The sequence below is a fragment of the Musa acuminata genome, chromosome BXJ1-2 (genome assembly GCF_036884655.1).
Source record: "Musa acuminata AAA Group cultivar baxijiao chromosome BXJ1-2, Cavendish_Baxijiao_AAA, whole genome shotgun sequence".
Lineage (NCBI taxonomy): Eukaryota > Viridiplantae > Streptophyta > Magnoliopsida > Zingiberales > Musaceae > Musa > Musa acuminata.
The window spans coordinates 24,870,410-24,891,339 of NC_088328.1; the positions used below are offsets into that span (position 1 = coordinate 24,870,410).

The window sequence follows — 20,930 nt, forward strand, 5'->3', positions numbered from 1 at the left end:
TGTCTTGTATATTAGAGTTGATCCTTTTGGATTATTATTATTATCAGTGAGACAAGCATGCAGTAGTCATTCGTAAACCACCAATCATGTATATTTAAGATTAAGAATGTAGAAAGACCGAACGGGATTATTCTTTTATCAACCAACGCAGAGTTCTATTAGCTTTAGTTCTCTAGATATCCTATGAGACCATATCTTTGACACGGCCACTGTAGGCTATGATGATGGCTAGAACAATGAAAGAGTTAAAAGCAGTAGAAGTCATCTATCTCCGTATATATGAATCGAACTTAATCTAACTACTACACAAAGCAAGAAATGACATTGGATTCCATCAACCTTAGAATTGCTTGAAGTATCGAGTCCCGAAGTCCTTCTCCTAACATGTCCATGTTTGTTGGCCGAGAAGTTTAAGGCATGCACTAGATGTTTACTGAAGCAGATAGTATAGGTTCCACGCATGGCTCAAAGGAAGAAACACTGCACGTCCCAAGGGACATTGGGTGATGCTGCTTCAAGACTGTCATTGGATCTCTATCTATCGTTATGCTTTGTGTGGACTAATTCTTTCTCCCTGTAACTAAATTACTATAGGCAAAGATAATGACAGAAAAAAGGAACCGCAATCATCAACTTGTTATTTGCTCATACGAACCATTCCTTTTATTCTTGCACTTCGCTAGTGGAATCTTTGACGCTACCTAAAATCGGCATGCATTTTTTTGCTCTTCTGAGACGTACCAACCACTAGGCTGAAGCTCTTTGGTCAATGACATGCAACGCGGTATAACATAGGCCGAAAAAGGTCAAAGAAAAGGTTAAACAAGTTAGCCTTAACAAAGAAGTTCTTTAATGGGGGTATCCATTCTTCTTTCATAAGCTACATTACGTAATAGTGGACATCCATGAAATCCTCCTTAAGTTACTTGATGATTTGTGTTAAAGACTAAGACAAGTTAACCTTAAGAAAACATATCATCGATGCAGTAGCTATGCCTTCTCCCGTAAGCAACATAACGTGATAAAGGACGTCCACGAAATCCTCCTTAAGTTATTGAATGATTTCTCATGATAATATTTGAGACGAGTCAAATTGCTCATGAGAATATGTTGAAAGGAATTCAACGTAAGCAATTCTAATACCAAAAAAGTAACCATGCATTCACTTTACATAAAGCATCAAAGACTTTATGAAAGATTGATATTGTAGACAAAAGTTCACAGTGAAAAGTAACGAGGCATAAAACATCAACTTTCCAATTAAGAGATATAATCTTAGTGAATCGAGCTTTGTTTATTGTGCAAGACCAATGAGAGACAGGCTTGGCTGTTCTTGATATTTTGGTCAATAGAACAATCATTCCATATATGCAATAACTTGAGCTGTCTCATCTCATTCCCTCTCGGTCTCCATTAGCATTGCCTCACTCATTTATATGTCCATTGATCATCCAGTTCGCTTGTCATAGAGTGGGGTGCATGGTAGAAAAGTTCTTGAATAAATCTCATCATTCTCTTTTTGATTAGGTCCACCCAATAAATCGTAGTCCAATCGCAGTCCAGATCTATGGTTTCGGCCAGTTAAATCAAAAGGCTATCTACCTAATCTTTTTCTTTATTTTGCCTTTTGATTCATTGTAATACTTCAACCTAATCTTCGCATCAGAGTAGTAGTAGCACTAAAGTCCATCCACTACCGTAGTTAATGTAATCTACAACTCTGGCCACGCTATAAATTGGTGATGACTCCAGCACTAGTTCATATCAGCTTTTCCCGGGCATTGCTCTTTACAGGTACAAGTGTTCGTTCCATGGAGAGTATTGTTTCTCTGCTTAGTCCCATGAGAGCCATACTTTTGGTTTTTCCTGATGAATGTTGAGAATGATGCCGAGCTTTTAAGCTGCAGACATCATCTTCATGATTATTTTTCTTGTTTGTTTTATGTATGCAGTTTCCTCTTTGAGCTTCTTTAGGAAGCTATACCGTTTTTGCTGCTCACCTAATGCTCATCATAGATAGACTGTCATAGACTATGTATACTATAAGAAACAGTCAGAGATTCTGAAGGTGAAAGATAAAAGGTTCCAAAGCACAGATTTATTACTCGAGAAAGCAGGTTGCTATTGATCTCCTTCTCTAGTATTTGCCCCATGTATTTAAAGACCTCACGTAGCTGAGAGATGCAAGGATGATCATGATTGCACAATATGTGCATGGAATCAATGCACTACTATCGATTTGGTTGCTATTCCTTTCTCCTACTGGATTGGTTCCTAACATGCATTTTCTTTCTTTGTTCTTTCAGATACTTTGTTGCTGTTTGCATAGGGAGTATCAAAGGAGTACGAGTCGGAAACATTGAGGCTGAACTAGATTACATTGTAGTAGTAGATCTTTTGCACTTGCCATATCTAGGAAAATGGCACTTGCTTCGATTCCTGCAGTAGTCCTGGGCTCGATTGCCTTCACCGTATTCTGGATGCTGGCTGTATTCCCTGCAGTCCCCTTCCTACCCGTAGGAAGAACTGCTGGATCTCTTCTTGGTGCCATGCTCATGGTGATCTTTCAGGTCGTCAGCCCCGAGCAGGCCTACGCATCCATCGACCTCCCCATCCTGGGCCTCCTCTTCGGTACCATGGTCGTTAGCATCTACCTGGAACGAGCCCAGATGTTCAAGTACTTGGGCAGGCTGCTTTCATGGAAGAGCAAAGGTGGCCGGGACTTGCTCTGCCGAGTCTGCCTTGTTTCGGCCTTGGCAAGTGCACTCTTCACCAACGACACCACCTGCATTGTGCTCACCGAGTTCGTCCTCAAGCTCGCAAAGCAGCACAAGCTTCCTGCCAAGCCCTTTCTCCTAGCATTAGCATCTAGTGCCAACATCGGCTCAAGTGCAACTCCCATCGGCAACCCACAGAACCTGGTTATAGCTGTCGAGAGTAAAATCTCCTTCATCAAGTTCTTTCTCGGAATCTTCCCCGCGATGCTTGTTGGTGTTGTCATCAACGTAGTGATCCTTCTCGGCATGTTTTGGAAGCAGTTATCGAGCAAGGAGGGCGAAGAACAGAAAATGGAAGTCGAAGTCACCGAGATGGAAGTGAATTCCCATACTTTCGTGCCCGCGAGAATGTCGCACCCTCCTCCTTTGGACTCCCAAGAGATGAATGATGTCGAGAAGAATGATCCGCGCAAAGACGGTTCTCGGCAAGGCTGTGCACAAGTTTCTGATATGAAGAGGTTTCTGACAAAAAAGGAAGTGTTCTTGAAGGGTTCTGTGTATTTTGTAAGCATCGGCATGCTGATTGCTCTGCTAATGGGACTAAACATGTCATGGACTGCACTCACTGCTGCTCTGATACTGGTGGTGATCGACTTCAAGGATGCTGGCCCATGTCTTGACAAGGTAATTATTCCATGATCTTTCATGCTTAAAGAAAGCCGAAGAGAGGGAGATAAAATGCCTTTTGATTCTTTTTTGGAGTTCACTTATCTATGTTGAAAAGACTCCCGCGATTTACCATTTTACTATGCTCTGAACTTTGTTTCTCAGTGTTTAGCACTAGGAAATATCTTATTGTGAAAACTGACGAGTCTTAGAACTTGTGGAATGGCTCAGGTTTCATATTCCCTGTTGGTGTTCTTCTGTGGGATGTTCATCACTGTTAATGGATTCAACAGGACAGGAATACCGAGTGGCTTTTGGAATTTTATGGAGCCTTATTCTCGGATTAATCATGTGAGTGGAGTCACAGTGCTATCCATTGTCATATTGCTGCTATCGAACTTGGCATCCAATGTACCCACCGGTAGGTTAAACTTCTCCTTGTTGCTTTCATCTGCCACACGTACAGTGCATTGGACTGCATGATTGAATCAAACATGGTTACTAACTCAAAACTTAATCTCGAAATCAAATGAGTCTCCGATGAAACGTATCAAATGATCCACCACGGTAACCTCTTGATGAAACATTGGTGGCAGTGCTCTTGCTGGGGGCTCAGGTGGCCAAGTCAGCCGCTGCAGTGTCGCCCAAGTACGAGGCGAGATCATGGCTGTTGCTCGCGTTCGTTAGCACCGTCGCCGGCAACCTCTCGCTGCTGGGCTCGGCGGCCAACCTGATAGTATGCGAGCAGGCGCGGCGGTCGGAGCTCCACAAGTACACTCTCTCCTTCTGGGAACACATTGTCTTTGGACTGCCGTCGACGCTCGTCGTCACCGCCGCCGGACTCCCCTTGATCAGGGCTTAGCTCATCGTCGTAGAATGCTGTAACTAGAAATAATCCAGATCGTTACCATGTACTCCCTGGTGATTCCCGAACGAGGTATACTTCTTTTAGGAGCTTGTATTCAGTGAAATGAGAGTTCAAGAAGCGTGTGAACTCGTATGTATGTATGTAGATCAGTAGACGCATGCTGGCCAGCTACAAACAAATATTCCAATCATGTATTCCTTTTTTCCTTCATAATTTGAGTTCGGATGCTCAATTGATCGAAACTAGAAACAAGGATAAAAAAGAAAATTAATGTTTATTAATAGCTAATAATCATCTAATTAGACTAATCCTTGAGCTTAGTGGTGGTGTTATCGTTATAATATCCTTTGAAGGCCCTTGGGAGGTAGACGGCGTGTAGAAACCCAAAAAGACTGAAGGCCCAAAAGCCCAAATTGGAGACGGCGAGCGCAGCCGCAGGGCCGCCCCGTGCTTCGCCCCCAGCCTTTTCGACCTCGCACACCACCCCCCACTCGAGGATGGTGAAGAGGCGCTTGGTGTTGTGGAAGACGGGCACGAAGGCGCTCATCGGCGGCGAGAAGCGGGCCGAGTAGGTGACGCCCTCGTTGAGAACCTAGGCGGCGAGTAGGAATATAGTCCACTCTGCGAACCAAAGAAGATGAGCTTGAAGCTTGCTGAGGTATATATATATGTGCATCGGTTTCGGCTTTTGATTGGTAATTGTTGGGAAGAAATATGTTAATGCGGAATAATTCTTTCCCTGTATCAAAATAGGTTCCTCATCAAAATACCAACTTGATATCCATCAGCACAGCATAAACAATAGAGCAATAAATCAATCACACAGTGAGACCAAATCTTTTTAACGTGGAAAACCCAATGTGGGAAAAACCATTACGGTCCCCTCAAACTTCCACTATCAATAATGATGATAACAGGTTTACAGTAGGTCTTCTCTAGAATAACTAGAGGATCAGAATAACATCAAGAACATAGATCTTGGCTCAAGAATACCATATGTTCATCATGGATCTCCTCAAAAGAGAATTATAGGTCTCACAGAGTGGATATCACAGGAAAGTACCTTAGAGAGGGTAAACTGTAGATCAACACCGTTAGGATTGTAGAGTTTGCTGCAAGGATTCTCCACATAAAATTTGGGCCGAAACTGACAACGTTTGGCCACCGATCGTCAAGCAGAAAACTCAGAAACCTTACTTTCTCTCTCTATTTCTCTCTGCACGCCGTAGCTGTTCACTGTGCACGTACGCTGCACGCTGCTCTGCGTTTTTTTTTTCTCTGCATCCCTTAATTTGCCTTACTTCACCTTAATTAGTGATTTGGGCTCAATAGGCCCAATTTGTCCAAGCCCACATATGGGCTGGACCCAATAATTCTCCCCCTCCAGCTCATATGGTAGGCTGTACCAAGCCCGCTCTTCGCCTACATGCTTCAAGCTTCTCCTTAGGCAAAAACTTTGTCAACATATCTGAACCATTCTCATTGGTATGCACTTTTTCCAATTGTAATTCTTTCATCTCAAGCACATCACGAATCCAGTAATATCTCACATCAATATGCTTGGATCTAGAATGGTATGTTGAATTCTTGGAGAGGTGAATGGCGCTCTGACTGTCACAGTAAACAGTATATACTTCCTGTTTCAAGCCCAATTCCTGTAGAAACTTTTTCATCCATAAAGTTTCCTTACAAGCTTCAGTAACTGCTATGTATTCTGCTTCTGTGGTTGATAGAGCAACACACTTCTGTAACTTAGACTGCCAAGAGACTGCTCCTCCTACAAATGTCATCAAGAATCCCGAAGTGGACTTCCTGGAATCAGTATCACCTGCCATGTCTGCATCTGTGTACCCTTCTAACACAGGTTCATCACTGCCAAAACATAAACACAACCTGGAAGTACCTCTTAGATATCTTAATATCCATTTCACTGCTGCCCAATGTTCCTTTCCAGGATTTGAGAGAAATCGGCTAACAACTCCAACTGCATGAGCTATATCTGGCCTAGTACAAACCATAGCATACATCAAACTGCCTACTGCAGATGAGTAAGGCACTCTGGATATTTCTTCTTTTTCTTTCTCACTTGTAGGACATTGTTTCGAACTCAGCTTGAAATGACCTGCAAGTGGAGAACAAACTGCTTTGGCTTTACTCATGTTGAATCTTTCAAGAACCTTTTCAATGTAAGTCTCCTGAGATAGCCAAATCTTCCTTTTCTTCCTATCACGAAGAATCTTCATGCCAAGTATTTGTCTCACCGATCCCAAGTCTTTCATGGCAAAAGACTTACTTAGCTCTCTTTTAAGCTTTTCAATTTTTCCAACATCATGGCCAACAATCAACATATCATCAACATATAACAGTAAAATAATAAAATCATCATCTGAAAATTTCTTCATAAACACATAATGATCAGATGTGGTTCTATCATACCCTTGGCTCATCATAAATGAATCAAACTTCTTGTACCATTGTCTAGGTGCCTGTTTGAGTCCATATAAGCTTTTCCTAAGCTTACATACCAGATTTTCTTTTCTCTTGACTTTGAAACCTTCTGGTTGCTCCATGTAAATTTCTTCTTCTAAGTCACCATGAAGAAATGTTGTTTTTACATCAAGTTGCTCAACTTCTAAATTCAAGCGGGCAGCCAAACCAAGAACAACTCGGATAGAGGACATTTTCACAACCGGAGAAAATATTTCTTCAAAGTCAATACTTTTCTTCTGACTGAATCCTTTCACAACTAGTCGTGCCTTGTATATTTGTTGTGAGCTATTATTTTCAGTCTTCAATTTATAAACCCACTTATTCTTGAGAGCTTTCTTCTCTTTGGGCAACTTTACCAAGTCATAGGTATGGTTCTCAAGCAAGGATCTCATCTCTTCTTGCATGGCTTTAACCCACTCACTCTTATTCTCATGTAGAATAGCTTCTTGGTAAGTTTCTAGCTCTCCTCCGTCAGTAAGCATAACATACTCATGTGGAGGATATCTGGTAGAGGGTTGTCGCTCTCTAGTGGATCTTCTCAATGGAATCTCAACTGGTGGTGGAGGTGCCTGTTCAGTTGGTTCAGCATCATCAACTGTAGGTGTATCATCACTAGTATTCTCACCACAATCTTCTTGTTCATCTCCCCCATGATCATCATGAACTACAGGCGAAGGAACTGGACCCAAACTCCAAGGAATATAAACAGAGGTTTCTGGCTTCTCAACATTATCACCATCATCAAACAATTGGTCTTCAAGAAACACAACATCTCTGCTTCTAATAATCTTCTTGTTCACTGGATCCCATAATCTGTACCCAAACTCTTCATGACCATATCCCAAGAAGATACATGCTTTTGCCTTATTATCAAGCTTGGACCTCTCATCTTTGGGAATATGAACAAATGCTTTACACCCAAAGACTCTCAAATGATTATAAGATATATCTTTTCCTCTCCATACTCTCTCTGGAACATCACCTTGCAGAGGAACTGATGGAGAAAGATTTATCAAGTCAACTGTAGTTCTCATAGCCTCCCCCCAAAATGACTTTGGTAACTTGGCGTGGGAAAGCATACACCTAATCATTTCTTCAATGGTTCTGTTCATCCTTTCTGCCACACCGTTCTGCTGAGGAGTTTTAGGAACTGTTTTCTCAAGCCTGATACCATGGAACCTGCAATAATTCTCAAAAGGACCCTTGTACTCGCCACCATTATCTGATCGAACACACTTTAGTTTTCTGCCAGTTTCTCTTTCAACATTGACATGAAACTCCTTGAAAGCATCGAGTACCTGGTCTTTAGATTTCAAAGCAAAAGCCCACACTTTTCTAGAATTGTCATCAATAAAAGTAACAAAATAAAGAGCACCTCCAAGAGTTCTAGTTTGCATAGTTCAAACATCAGTATGAACTAAATCAATAACATCAGATCTTCTAGATAATGGATATGTCTGAAATGCAACTCTATGTGTTTTTCCAACTAAGCAATGATCACAAGATTTAAGAGATGTACCTTGCAACTCTGGTAAGAACTGCTTTCTAGCAAGAGTTTGAAGTCCCTTCTCGCTGATATGTCCAAGCCTCTTATGCCAAATATCTATACTTTCACCTTTTCGAATTGCATTAATCTCTCCTTTGTGTAGCTTAGCTTCCATGACATAAAAAGAGTTAATCTTCTTTCCTTTTGCCACAATTAGAGAACCTTTAGTGAGTTTCCATTTACTTTCACCAAAATAATGTGCAAAGCCCTCATCATCAAGTCTACCTATAGATATCAAGTTAAGACGAATATCTGGAACATGCCTTACATCTTTGAGTATCAATTTGCTCCCAATACTGGTCTCCAAGCAAATATCTCCAATACCCACAATCTTAGATGTACCATTGTTTCCCATTCTGACATTACCAAAATCACCAGCAGTGTAAGATCTAAAGAAATCACCATGAGAAGTAACATGAAATGAAGCACCAGAGTCAATTACCCAATTACTGTCCTGAGCTACAAGGCTAACACAACCTTCATCACAGACAATAGTGATATTACCTTCAGCAGCAACTGTATTGGTCTCTTTTTCATTTTTCTTCATTTCATTTTGTTCTCGCTTCCAAAACCTACACTCTTTCTTCATGTGACCTAGTCTGTTACAGTGAAAACATTTGATATCTCTTCTAGACTTGGATCTTCCTCTATAACCATATGGATTTCTGCTATGACTTCTTCCACGTCTTTCTTGTTTTTCAGTAACAAATGCACCAGAAGAAGATTCACCCTGTTCTTTCCTTCTTGCATCTTCATTTAGCAAACTGTCTTTAACCATATCTATGGTTAGAGTCCCCTCTGGCGTGGAGTTACAAATAGTCACCACATACATTTCCCAACTTTCTGGTAAAGAGCTGAGAAGTAATAATCCCTGCATCTCATCATCTATATTCATTTTCATAGCAACCAACTTGTTTGCAAGACTCTGAAATAGGCTTATGTGCTCAATAATGTTACCACCATCTTTATACTTCAAATTTACAAGCCTTCTGAGGAGAGAAATTCTATTTCCCACTGTCTTTTTCGTAAAAAGATTTTCTAACCTTTGCCAAACAACATCAGCTCTGGTTTCATCTGAAATATGCTCATGCAAGTTTATATCCATCCATCTTCTAATATAGGCAATAGCTTTTCTATGTTGAACTTCCCATTCTTCATCGTCCATAATAGAAGGTTTATTTTTAACCTTGATAGGCGTATACAAATCTTTGCAATAGAGCAAATCTTCCATCAGACGCCTCCAAGTGAAATAATTTGATGAGTTCAATTTAATCATACCATCTGACTGCTCCATTTCAATCACACAAGAAAACTAGCACCAAACAACCTGATGCTCTGATACCACTTGTTGGGAAGAAACCTGTTAATGCGGAATAATTCTTTCCCTCTTTGTGTATCAAAATAGGTTCCTTATCAAAATACCAACTTGATATCCAAATACTAATATCAATCAGCACAGCATAAACAATAGAGCAATAAATCAATCACACAGTGAGACCAAATCTTTTTAACGTGGAAAACCCAATGTGGGAAAAACCACGGGACCGTAGTCCACCTCAAACTTCCACTATCAATAATGATGATAACAGGTTTACAGTAGGTCTTCTCTAGAATAACTAGAGGATCAGAATAACATCAAGAACATAGATCTTGGCTCAAGAATACTATATCTTCATCACATAGGTGGATCTCCTCCAAAGAGAATTCTAGATCTCACAAAGTGGATATCACAGGAAAGTATCTTAGAGAGGGTAAACTGCAGATCAACACCGTTAGGATTGTAGAGTTTGCTACAATGATTCTCCACATAAAATTTGGGCCGAAACTGACAACGTTTGGCCACCGATCGTCAAGCAGAAAACTCAGAAACCTTACTTTCTCTCTCTGTTCCTCTCTCCTCTTTTCTCTCTGCACGCCGTCGCTGTTCACTGTGCACGTACGCTGCACGCTGCTCTGCGTTTTTTTTTTTTCTCTGCACCCCCTAATTTGCCTTACTTCATCTTAATTAGTGATTTGGGCTCAATAAACCCAATTTGTCCAAGCCCATATGGGCAACAGTAATTGCAGAACAGTTCTTGATGGACTAGTCTTGAGTGATTGATTACATAGAAGCTTTACAGCGTCGCCTATTCACCGACTTGTGGAACTACAAACAGAGATCCAAGTTTAAGAAGCACTGGTGAGACGAAAGGCTCTGCCACTGTTAACAGGGCACAGATCCATGTAGTACTACTCTTCATATGATTTCTCATGGGGCAGGTCGCCTGTGCACAGACTCTGAAGCGTCCGAGTTCTCTGGACCTGCCCACATGCGCGTCTTGTGACTGTGACCACTCGACGGATCCAATGCCATGGATGTCGTTGGACAAGATGCCTGCTCTTTATACACCCGCGTTCCGTGATTCCGTAGTCAACAGCGCGCCAGACGCTGACTAGTCAAGATCGCAGATGGTCAACTCAACCCGTTCATGGGAAAAGGATCAAGGGGAAGAGATCGGTTTGCTCTTAACACCCCGTCAATATTTGATGTTTCTTCCGTAATAAGTAGATTTAGCGTCTTGATAGGAGTGTTCGCCTGGATGATGAAAACGCAAGATCGTATTTTTGCTGCTATGGAGTCACCAGCAATAGCATGTCTGCATGATCTCTTCCGGAGGACAATGCCAGACAATGACTGTGGCGAGTCTACAAGGCGTACGCTGCACTCTGTGCAACCTGATGCATGGACAACGAGGCATGTTCTTCTCATGAATTCCGACCTACTACAGTCTCACTTTACCCCATGCTCAAAAGCAGAGGAAATTTGTTCCATGTTCATGCAAGACGAGCCATAGCAGAGAGTTGTTCAAGATCATTCATGGCGTGGCCCCAACTCTTCCTGCACGTGGATTGTCTGCCTCTTCTGCAGTCCATATCGACTTTCTGAGCTGAATGCCCATTGAGGGGGGAAAAGATCATCTAATGTGGTTCTGAAAGGATGCCTTCTCACAGGGTTGATCATATGACCCACCTAAATATTTATAGATCTTTAATTACTTTAAAGGATCACGTCACGTTTTGTAGGGCCGAATAGTGTTCGAAAAATGTCTCAGTATCGTGACAATCTATGTTTCATGTCCAGTTTAGTCTTTGGGAACAGTACATCAACATGGGGACACAGTCAAAGGACCACGAGCACAAGCTGACACAATTGTCTCTCCATTCAATCTTTACATCATTTGACAGGGGCCCCTAATAGTGTGTTTACTGTGATCATTAGGGAGAAAGAACACTATAGATTGCTATCAAACAGTTGGGAGGAGGAGGAGACATGGGATTGGTGTTATAAGGGAAGGGATTACAACACCTAAACACCTATTCATTACACCTTTTGGCCATGGCCAGATGATGCTTGAGCAAATGATGCTGCTTGGTGTGGCGGGGACAGAGTACTCAATCAGCACAGACCAAGTTCCGTTGGATTACTTTAAGAGAAAGCAAAGGAGGTATCAGTAATTTCAGAAGCTACAACATGAATGAATGTGGACAATGCAAGCTTTGGGACAAGTAATCAACCATAAGCTTCTTTATTAGAGAGACCGGACAACAAGAGAGCTTGAGTTAAGCTTGGAGAAGTAAGACAAAACTATACATCTCTCTCTCTCTCTCTCTCTCTCTCTAAATATATATATATATCTCCTATATTTTACAGGTTCAGGTCATTTGTCGCCAAATGTCTATTTTTCTTTTATGAAAAGAGCTGAAGCTTGTGAAGCCAAAGAGTATCTGATCGCCGCCATTGCTCTCCCTTCTCCTCGGCCAACACCAGTGGCAGAGGAATACATATCTCTCAATCTATCAACTGTTCTTGAACACAGGTAGTCTCCATCCTGATGTAGCTTTTCCTCCGATTTTTAACGAGTTGTAAAATCTTTTAAAGTGGATGGGGTTTAAGGACGGATTTTCTAAGAAATGGCGCTTGAAAGTTATTCTTTTGTTGGTTGAGCATTCTTTGGGCGAAAAATGTGATCTTTAGGAAGAAAAATGTCACCTTTGTGCGACTCAGGTGTCGTGTAGCATTTTGGAAATGCATGGTAAATTTCCGCGATGAAATGCCTGAGATCTGGTGAAATTAGGGTACCGGCTTGGCCAGCACTTATCCTGCTAGTGATTTCGAATTAGACTTGAGATGATAATTCAAACTGCTGGAGATTTGCCATTAGTCTGCACTTTTACTCGTATTAAGGATGAGATATTAGAGGATCTTCCATTCTGCACTGGATTTTATTGTTCTGTTTCACTATTGTTTTTCTTCGTTTCTGCATGTTACTTTATTGTCATATCCATTCGCCTTTTGGTACTTTTATTTAGAACGTTGAAATCTCTCTTCGTTGCTATAAACCTCGAGTCGTTGTTCTTCTGCTGCTGGTACCATCTGGTTATTTCCTTCATCCAAATGGGTACCCATTATCTTTCATTGCGAAAGATAATGATTAATATGATGGTAGATTAACGAAATGGGTCCACTAGATTTTCTACTGCATCATAAATTTCTGTAGAAAGAAGTCATTTTATGCAATTGTAATGGAATAATTTGATTGAACTACTTTATCCATGCAATGCTACAAGGAAAGAGCTCTTTCCCTATAAACAACAGAAATTGGTAACTGCAGCACTATGTTTGACTAGTGGGTTGGGCATGCCCTTCAGGTACAAAATGTCATTGATCTGATGGGTTCAAGAACATATATAGATTCAGGAAAGGGAGTTTTAGGAAGGATGGGAATTTGGTACGAGTGAGTACCAGAATCTTCAACATGCCATAGAGTAGGGAGGGCTTTGTCCTATATAAAGTAGACCTAGATTTTAATACCCTCCTTAGTTGTATAACTAATCACCGCGAAAATGTTAGTGTTATTCACTACATTACTGTTATTTACTACTCTTGTTATGCTTTTCAAATACACGAAAGAATTGCTGCACAGAGATTTCTGATAATTGTTAGAACAGCATAACAAAGCAAATCTATGATGTCATTTTTTGACTTGTTCTTTATCATCATGTATTGTTTATGCACCAAAACTCGCTGTTTGTCTTTCTTAATTCTTTTTCCTTCTTGGAGATACCATATATCAATGTTTTGTTAGTTATGTTGCTTCAACTTCAGTACAGTAATCATCACCATCATTTTTCATTTCCATCCAATGGCAACAAAAAAATTGTGCATATCCATTGTATTACTTATCTTGACGATTAAGTTTTGGGATGATATTATTCATTGAATCAGATATTGAACTTAATTCTTAAGTGAAAATGTTTGTTACATAGAAGTCTCTAAGCTGCAATAGATATGATTCTTTTGCAAATGTTGACTCCTAAATAAACCGTGATTTTCTTATGAGATGTCTTCATAGGTCAGAGTATTGCCTCCTTTGAATTGGTTATGCATTCTTTGCTGTCTACCATGTTACAATATCAGTAAATCAGAAGTCAACATTTGTAATACTTTTATTTACAAGCAATGTATTTCATTATAATTTCAGTTTAGTAAACTCAAGTTAGTGACATGCTTCTAATGTATTCATTTTTCAGCCAATAATTATTGTTATTTGTTCTCTGTATGTGGATCTTTTTACTACTTTGATACCTTCTAATTTGTGCTCCTTAACTCTTATGATATCACCATTCTATTTACTTATGTTGCATATTTAAACCAAATTGAGAACTAGACTTCTCAAAACTTGACCAACTGGTGTATTTGCTCTTTTATCCAAATTTCAACAATTGGGCAAGACCATCAAACTAGGGATGTGGATCAGGTCTAATATGTAACCAGACAATGTTTCGCATTTTCCAGCTGTTGCATGAACTTAAAAAGTATAAGATAAAATGGAACAGAACAAACTATGCTGCACCTTTCGCAGCAATTGTAGTGGTTGACTGGCCCAATGAGGGAACACTTGAGGAGATGGAGGAAAAGGTAAAAAGTGAAATTGAGTAGTTGAGCATTTCCCCACTTTTCCCTCTTCTTGCCTTTCCACTCCAGCTATTTAGGAAGTAGGTCATCTGCTTCACTAGTCAACATCAGAGGACACCATAATTTTGGCAGTGGCTATCTGAAGAAAGGGGTATTGGCTAAATCTTGATCCAAGATTTTATTGGCTTGAAAGAGAAGTGCGAATTTGATTAGGCTTGGTCTACCAAGATCTCATATTAACCAGTTATAGTCTAGGTTAGTCGAAAACTAAGCCCAATTTGTTCTAACCAGTTTTAGTCAAAACCAACTAAAAGTAGATTTAGGAGAAAAGGAAAATCCTTTTTACACAGAATGGTAATTGTTTATTGATTTTATTTATGTTGTTTTGATGGACGTTTCTTGAGATATTTTGGTTTTCTTTGCCCAACTTACATGTATTTGCTCATGTCTGTGCATCAACATCTGGTACAGTTCTCTGCGGCAAAACTTGTTACTAGGTTTTGGTAGTGTTATGAGACTGAAGCATTCCTAGTGAACTCCAAACAATCCATCATTTTGTGATTTTCTTTTGTTTTGATACTTAAATTTTCTTATTATTTTAAGATGATGGATCCTATGCTAGACTAAAGTTAGCCAAGACAAGTGTTTTTAAATAATTCGTACAATAGTCTGATTGATGACTTGGTCAGATAGTGAACTAGTTCTATTTGCTAGTTTAGATTCAAAGCTTGCTTAGTTTTAGCTTTAAGTAATCAAGAGATTTTTTGCCTACTCTTGTGAAAGCTAACCTATCTTTATGCTTCAGCAGTTCATTGTAACCATGGGTCAAAATGCTGTTTTGGAATGTGGAAATCATTTACAAGCAAGAATGAAGCCTAAAATTGTCCACGTTTCTAGTCTTAGCACTAAGGTACAAGAGAGAGTGAGAAAAAGAGAGACAACTGACAGGTACCACTACTTCAAGATATTGGATGATGATCTGAGAGAACTTAACCGCAGTTATTCATCAAGTCTTCATTATGAAAGCATGCACTCCAAATCTTTTCGAGCTAATGGTGATAATGAAGTGTTAAAAAGAGGTTCTATGTATCAGAGCTCTAAAGAGGTCAGGAGAATGAGAAAACTGCGAGAGGAAAGGAGGAAAGTAGAATTGGAATGCAGAGGTGACGATTTTCTTTCATTTGAGATTGTTGATCATCTGCTACAGCATGGCATGGACAAAGTCAATCAGTCACTACATCAGAAGCTTTTGCCTCTTGTTTCATCAAATGCTAACTCAAAACATACTGCTGCCACAGTTAATCCTATCACAACAAGCTCCATGGAGTTTCTGGATCTTTCATTCCGTGATCTTCTTGACAAGCCTCCGAATACCAATAACTCATGCTCAGACATTGTGCCAGCAAAAAGTAGTCCTGTAGATGATCTCTTGGATATCTCTGATCACACTGTTGATGCAAGAACTCATTGTACAAAAGCAGCTCCTAGGCTGCGAACATCAGGATCTCTCACGTTACAGAAGTCCAACTTCCATGAAATGATATGTCCTGAAAGTTACAGGAAAATCACTTATGAGAGAAATTCACTAAAAGCTCTTCCAAAGTGCTTTTCAGAAAATGCAAATATGTCCCATACAGTTTCTCAGTTGGAATGTGGTTTAGCTGAAGAAAGTGGTCCAAAAACTATCTTTAGGTCACTCAAGAGAATGTTTGATCCTATAATGAAATCCAAATATGTCCGAAATCTACCGCTCTCGGGAAGACAAAGCACTGGGAGCAGAGTTACTGAAAATGCAAACGTCAGGAGGAATGGAGTGTTCCAGGAATCTGTACTAAATGAATTCTCAATAATGGAAAAGAAGATAGAGCATGCTGCATGTTTGATGGGTGGAGAGCACTTGAACGCTGCTGTCTTGCCTGCTCATCTACATGGAATTCTTAAACTGGAAATAGAGAATGGGAACCCTTCATTTCAGTTTACTCTAGAAGATCCAGAAGATGTCCTATCCACAAAGACATGGAGAACAGATACTGCATATAACTGGGTTTACACCTTCCACAGGTCTAAAAAGAAAATGAACACTGGTCGAGGGACCAAAGATAAACATGGGCAGTCACCTCCATTAGTCGGGCAGATGCAGGTTTCTTGTCATCTATGCTCAGAAGTGATAGAAAATGGATCTTTGGCTAACTCAACAGTTACAGAGTTTGTGTTATATGACATTGCACGAGCAAGATGCAGCTTTGCTGTTGAAGAAAGATCCAAGTGCTCTTTAGATTCCATTCATTCTGTTGCAAGTAATGCTACAGAAGGCCTGATCACAGGAGGACCTCTAGAGAGAAACATTCCAGTGGGGCACCCTAATCCTGCTAGACATGGATTTAGTTGTTGTGACACAAATGCTTCAACTTCTTACCCTTGGTTACCAGAAGATTTGCATCCACAACTTGAGATTGCAGCTACTGTAGTTCAAATTCCTCTCAGCAAAACAGAAAATCTGAAAGATATCAAAGTGTTCGACCTAAAAGAAAATCAAAATTTATCAAGACTGCCCACAGATGATCCAGGAAGGGAGACCAAGAACAGCCTGAATCCTGCATTTGTGAAGGTCGTGATTCCGAATGGGCCTCATGGGTTGCCAAATACTGATGAATGTGGCCCATCTGCACTTCTAGATAGATGGAGGTCTGGTGGAGGCTGTGATTGTGGTGGCTGGGATATGGCCTGCCCAATTCTTGTATATAACAATCCCCAGGCTGATGGTTTGATAGATCATTCAACTGGGAAATTTCAAAATCCCATTTTGCTTTTTGTTCAGGTATGCCTATCTCATTTTTTATGATAAATTTGTTTAAGTGTGATTCCTCAGTCTTTCTGCACATCCACTAGTGTAGTGCAGTTTCAAACTTTCTGCTATTTGATGGAAAACTGGAAGTTTTTGCATCAACATTCATTTTAACTTTGTACTTTGGCATGGATTCATAGACTTCATAGTTCTTTGATTTAGGAGAGTTAGCCAGTGTGTATACTCATGCTGGGTGATTGCATGATTGTCTCCAATAAAACTTTGTGTAGTTTGGCAGATCAAATTATCTGGGGCATATAGACCTACTTAGGTTTCCACTTTCAACTCCTGAATCACAGATTATACATTTTTAGCTCTGCCTTCACAGTTAACACGACTAATCGTTTGAGAACCATTCTAAATTTTTCTTTGTATATTCTTTCGGAGGATGAATGTTTATCTGATCTCAATCTTTTACATACATTACTTTTAGTGAAATTATTTGGTATTGCCTCTGACTCATATTTTTAAACAGGGAAGCAAGGAAAAGGAACCTGCTCTATCGATAACAGCAGATGGGGAAGGACAGTATTCAGTCGATTTCCATGCACGATTCTCATCTCTACAGGCATTTTCAATCTGCATGGCCATGTTGCACAGTGCCAACATTTCTACACCCGTTCTTCTGGAGAAAAGCAGACACAGATCTTGTTCTAACTCACTGAAATCACTCCTTGAGGAAGAAGTAAAGCATTTGATCGAAGCAGTTGCAGATGAAGAGAAAAGAAAATCTAAAAAGGGAGGAGAACAAATGCCTCCTTTTTGCATAGACCCACCCTTTTCTCCCATTGGGAGGGTGTAAACTTTGAGCACCACATGCTTACTGAAGAAGTTGAGGATGATTACTTCAATGGAGCAAAGTCCTCAAGAGAAGATGGGAAACATGCCAAAATATTCAAGTCATTGCGACTACATGTTCATGAGAATGACGGGTGCGAATTCATGTCCATGTCCATACTTACAAGTGAGACGAGGAAGTTCTTTTCTGTATATAAAGAAGAGGTAGTACACCTTTTTGTCCGATTGCTTGCTGGATGTCATGATTGATCTTGAGTTGGTAAGCAATCTCAGAAACAAATAATACTTGATTTTTGAGACATTTGAAGCCTTGCGGACGATTATGTGCACGAGTTATTTCAAGGAAAACTGAAGTCCAGCCGCTGATCAGTGTTATTGTTTCGCATGATTCTGATAGTTAAAAGTCTCCTTGAGCTCATATCACAGCCTATAGAAAATACCGAATCACGTTAATCTTGTATTAATTTTTTAGTATATTTTATTATTATTATTGATCTTTCAAATTTTTTGTTTCGCGCTTGGATTCCTTTCCCTTAATGTTCATTCTTTACATTAACACTGTGAACTCTCTCAAATATGAATATAAAATCTTTGAACGTAATCTGAGACAATGGTCTTTATTTAAGCAAATAGTGGTGTTCAACATCTGACACAAGTCACACACTTGGAACGACAAGACCTACGTAAACGTTGCACTGATCGGAGCTGAAGTCGTAGAAGAACTCCTTGTAGTAGTCCATGTACTCCGCCTCCATTGAGACGGCCACCATAATGCCCCAGTCCTTGCCCGGTGGCTTGGGCATGATGTAGCACAGGCCACCGTAGAACATGGAAGCCGGTCCCATGAACTCCGGCCTCCCCCACCCGAAGTCTGCCTCGTAGATCGGCAGCGACGTCCAACATGTGATCGAAAGATCCGCCGACGTGAAGTTGCCCGCCCGCCGCCCGAGGCTCCTCACGTCCTCCTCCATCTCCAAGAAGTCCAGCGCCGAGCGCAGGTACTCGTCGTCCGCGATCGCGGTGGCGCGGTGGATCCTGCTCGCGACGTCCCCGGGCCGCTCTGACACCACGTCGCCGACCGCCGCGATCGCCACGGTCGGGAATATCACGTTACCGATGTAGCCCTCCGGCAACGACGGGCGTCGGTCGTGATGTAGACCCTGGTCTCGCTGTGGGCGTCCAGACGGCGGGCCATGCATGCTTGGCGCCAGACGTGCGCGGCCACCGCCTCGTAGGTGGTGACGCGCCGGGGCGAGGGCATCGTCGCGGCGCACGAGCGCTTAAGCGCTGCGATCTGGTCGGCTGTGAGCTCGAGAATGGCGGTTGAGATGGCAGGCATGTCGGCGTAGGTGTGGATGCCGGCAGCATAGCGCTTGAACTCGACGTGGGGGAAGCGGACGGAAGGCGGGGATCGAGGCAGGAGGAGGGACTGGTCGAGGAAGGGCGGCACCGCGGGTTCGATGCCCCTGGTGATGTCGGACCATGCATTGATGAAGAGAAGGGAGGCGACACCGTCGGAGACCAGGTGGTGCGCGCCGACCCCCAGGCACACCAGTCCACACTTCAAATATGTCACCTATAAATGTTATCCTCGAGTGTGAATATAAATATCACAAGTTGACCATCAGCTTGTTTGCTAACGTTGAACTTGGTCAAACTAGTCAAAATTAACATATATCCGGATGATAAACATCCTAGTTGAAAACTTAAATCTTTCGATTATGAGCTAAATTCAATATATACTAATATAAAATTATTCTTTTAGAAGATTAATATTTGTCATCCTCTATTTTTATTTACAATCGCATGATGAAAACTTTGAATATTTTAATTTATTTTTATAAATAAACATATATGTCTAAAATTTATAATTTATTTTTTAATAAAATTTATAATTTATTTTTTTAATAAAATTTATAATTTAATTTTTAAATATCTTTTCACACAGTTGGAGTGCCAAAGAACCTGAAGCAGCAGTAGAGGGATGGCATCGTCCCCTTCACCAGGATCTACAGTGGGTATTAGCATTCGCCTGCACTCCGGCGAGGGTGCGAAATCGCCGAACTTGTCGATGGTGAGCTCCTCCGCCTTGGCCTCCACAAACAGCACGCCCTTCCCATTGCACTCGATCTCCGTCCGGCCAGTATCGTCGGTTCCGATCCGGCCGGCGAAGAGATAGAACGGCACCAGCGCTTTGCGCAGGCCAGCTTTAAGCACCTCCGGGGAGAAGAAACCGGAGCCGTCTCCTTGGATGGGCGGCCGGTAGAAGTAGACGGTGGGAACGTGAGACCGAATCTGAAACAGATCCAAGGTTGAGAGCCAGATGGATAGCCTTGGGGTCTCCTCCTCCGGGGCCACAAGGCATGAGTTCAGCACTCGAACCACCATGTTTGCCGAGTGATGAATCTTGTACCAGGTGCTGCCATGGATTTTACAGCGCTAGGACAGTGACGTCTACGTCCTGTGTCAACAACTACTCTCAGTATATACTCTGAATCCCCACAACCCACCGCAGAGAACATTAATCCCTCCAATTACGCCAGTCTACATAAACGAACCCTGAAGGACGTACAGGTCCATCAACATCAATCGTCGACCCTACGCAAACAACTATTCCCACTCCCCAAGGTTAAAAACTAGTCCCCAAGGTTTGAATAGAAGAGAGGATCGACACACAAAAACCCTACCATTCCCACTCCCTTCAAACGCTAACTTTACCATCGAAGGAGTTGGGTCTCGCAAAACATACCTTGGCTCATCCCTAAAACCTCGAAAAAGCTTCAATCACCTCGGTCCAACACAAAATCCACCTCAAGATTGCTTTAATCTTCCCTCACTCCAACCACCTCTCATATTGTCACGTGAGCCATCGAGACGAGGTTATGTTTTCGGAACAAAATCAAGTCATGTTGACCCTCCGATCAACGACATCAAGGTGATAGCATTACCCATAAACAGATCGGATCCAGATTGATTAGACATAAAATCCAGATGGATTGATCTTTAATCATTTTAAATTCTATTTTAGATTAATGCATATGGTA

General features: G+C 41.3%; 3 protein-coding genes across 6 annotated transcripts; 2 read left to right on the top strand and 1 right to left on the bottom strand.

The window, feature by feature from the left end:
* The first annotated feature begins 1,664 nt into the window (after positions 1–1,664).
* Positions 1,665–4,464, top strand: LOC135582762 (silicon efflux transporter LSI2-like). Of its 3 annotated transcripts, none has more exons than XM_065094322.1 (4): positions 1,665–1,794; positions 2,307–3,401; positions 3,615–3,804; positions 3,980–4,464. In XM_065094322.1, exons 2-4 carry the CDS (start codon positions 2,421–2,423, stop codon positions 4,243–4,245), a joined length of 1,437 nt encoding a protein of 478 aa, XP_064950394.1. In that variant the 5' UTR covers positions 1,665–1,794; positions 2,307–2,420; the 3' UTR covers positions 4,246–4,464. The 3 variants fall into 3 exon arrangements, with proteins under 3 accessions (XP_064950394.1, XP_064950396.1, XP_064950395.1); XM_065094324.1 differs by lacking the exon at positions 1,665–1,794 and adding an exon at positions 1,849–2,117; XM_065094323.1 differs by lacking the exon at positions 1,665–1,794 and having other exon boundaries at positions 2,148–3,401.
* Positions 4,465–11,996: 7,532 nt separating this feature from the next.
* On the top strand, positions 11,997–18,255 carry LOC135582768 (uncharacterized). Of its 2 annotated transcripts, none has more exons than XM_065109609.1 (3): positions 11,997–12,144; positions 15,049–17,061; positions 17,564–18,255. In XM_065109609.1, the coding sequence occupies exons 2-3, from the start codon at positions 15,064–15,066 to the stop codon at positions 17,888–17,890; spliced, it is 2,325 nt and encodes a 774-aa protein (XP_064965681.1). In that variant the 5' UTR covers positions 11,997–12,144; positions 15,049–15,063; the 3' UTR covers positions 17,891–18,255. The 2 variants fall into 2 exon arrangements, with proteins under 2 accessions (XP_064965681.1, XP_064965684.1); XM_065109612.1 differs by having other exon boundaries at positions 15,052–17,061.
* A 603-nt stretch (positions 18,256–18,858) lies between these two features.
* Positions 18,859–20,558, bottom strand: LOC135611791 (hydroxycinnamoyltransferase 1-like). The gene is made up of 2 exons (XM_065107431.1): positions 19,852–20,558; positions 18,859–19,462 (listed from the first exon to the last, which is right to left on the bottom strand). The coding sequence occupies exons 1-2, from the start codon at positions 20,272–20,274 to the stop codon at positions 18,992–18,994; spliced, it is 894 nt and encodes a 297-aa protein (XP_064963503.1). The 5' UTR covers positions 20,275–20,558; the 3' UTR covers positions 18,859–18,991.
* Positions 20,559–20,930: the final 372 nt, after the last annotated feature.

What these genes read in the sequence shown, in the direction of transcription:
- LOC135582762 (XM_065094322.1), top strand. Translation starts at nt 2,421, where the DNA reads ATGGCACTTGCTTCGATTCCTGCAGTAGTCCTGGGCTCGATTGCCTTC. An exon ending in CTGGCCCATGTCTTGACAAG is followed by an intron (nt 3,402 to 3,614) that starts GTAATTATTCCA and finishes GGAATGGCTCAG; the next exon opens with GTTTCATATTCCCTGTTGGT. An exon ending in GGCATCCAATGTACCCACCG is followed by an intron (nt 3,805 to 3,979) that starts GTAGGTTAAACT and finishes CATTGGTGGCAG; the next exon opens with TGCTCTTGCTGGGGGCTCAG.
- LOC135611791 (XM_065107431.1), bottom strand. Translation starts at nt 20,274, where the DNA reads ATGGTGGTTCGAGTGCTGAACTCATGCCTTGTGGCCCCGGAGGAGGAG. An exon ending in TCCCTCTACTGCTGCTTCAG is followed by an intron (nt 19,463 to 19,851) that starts GTTCTTTGGCAC and finishes TAACATTTATAG; the next exon opens with GTGACATATTTGAAGTGTGG.
- LOC135582768 (XM_065109609.1), top strand. Translation starts at nt 15,064, where the DNA reads ATGGGTCAAAATGCTGTTTTGGAATGTGGAAATCATTTACAAGCAAGA. An exon ending in CCATTTTGCTTTTTGTTCAG is followed by an intron (nt 17,062 to 17,563) that starts GTATGCCTATCT and finishes ATTTTTAAACAG; the next exon opens with GGAAGCAAGGAAAAGGAACC.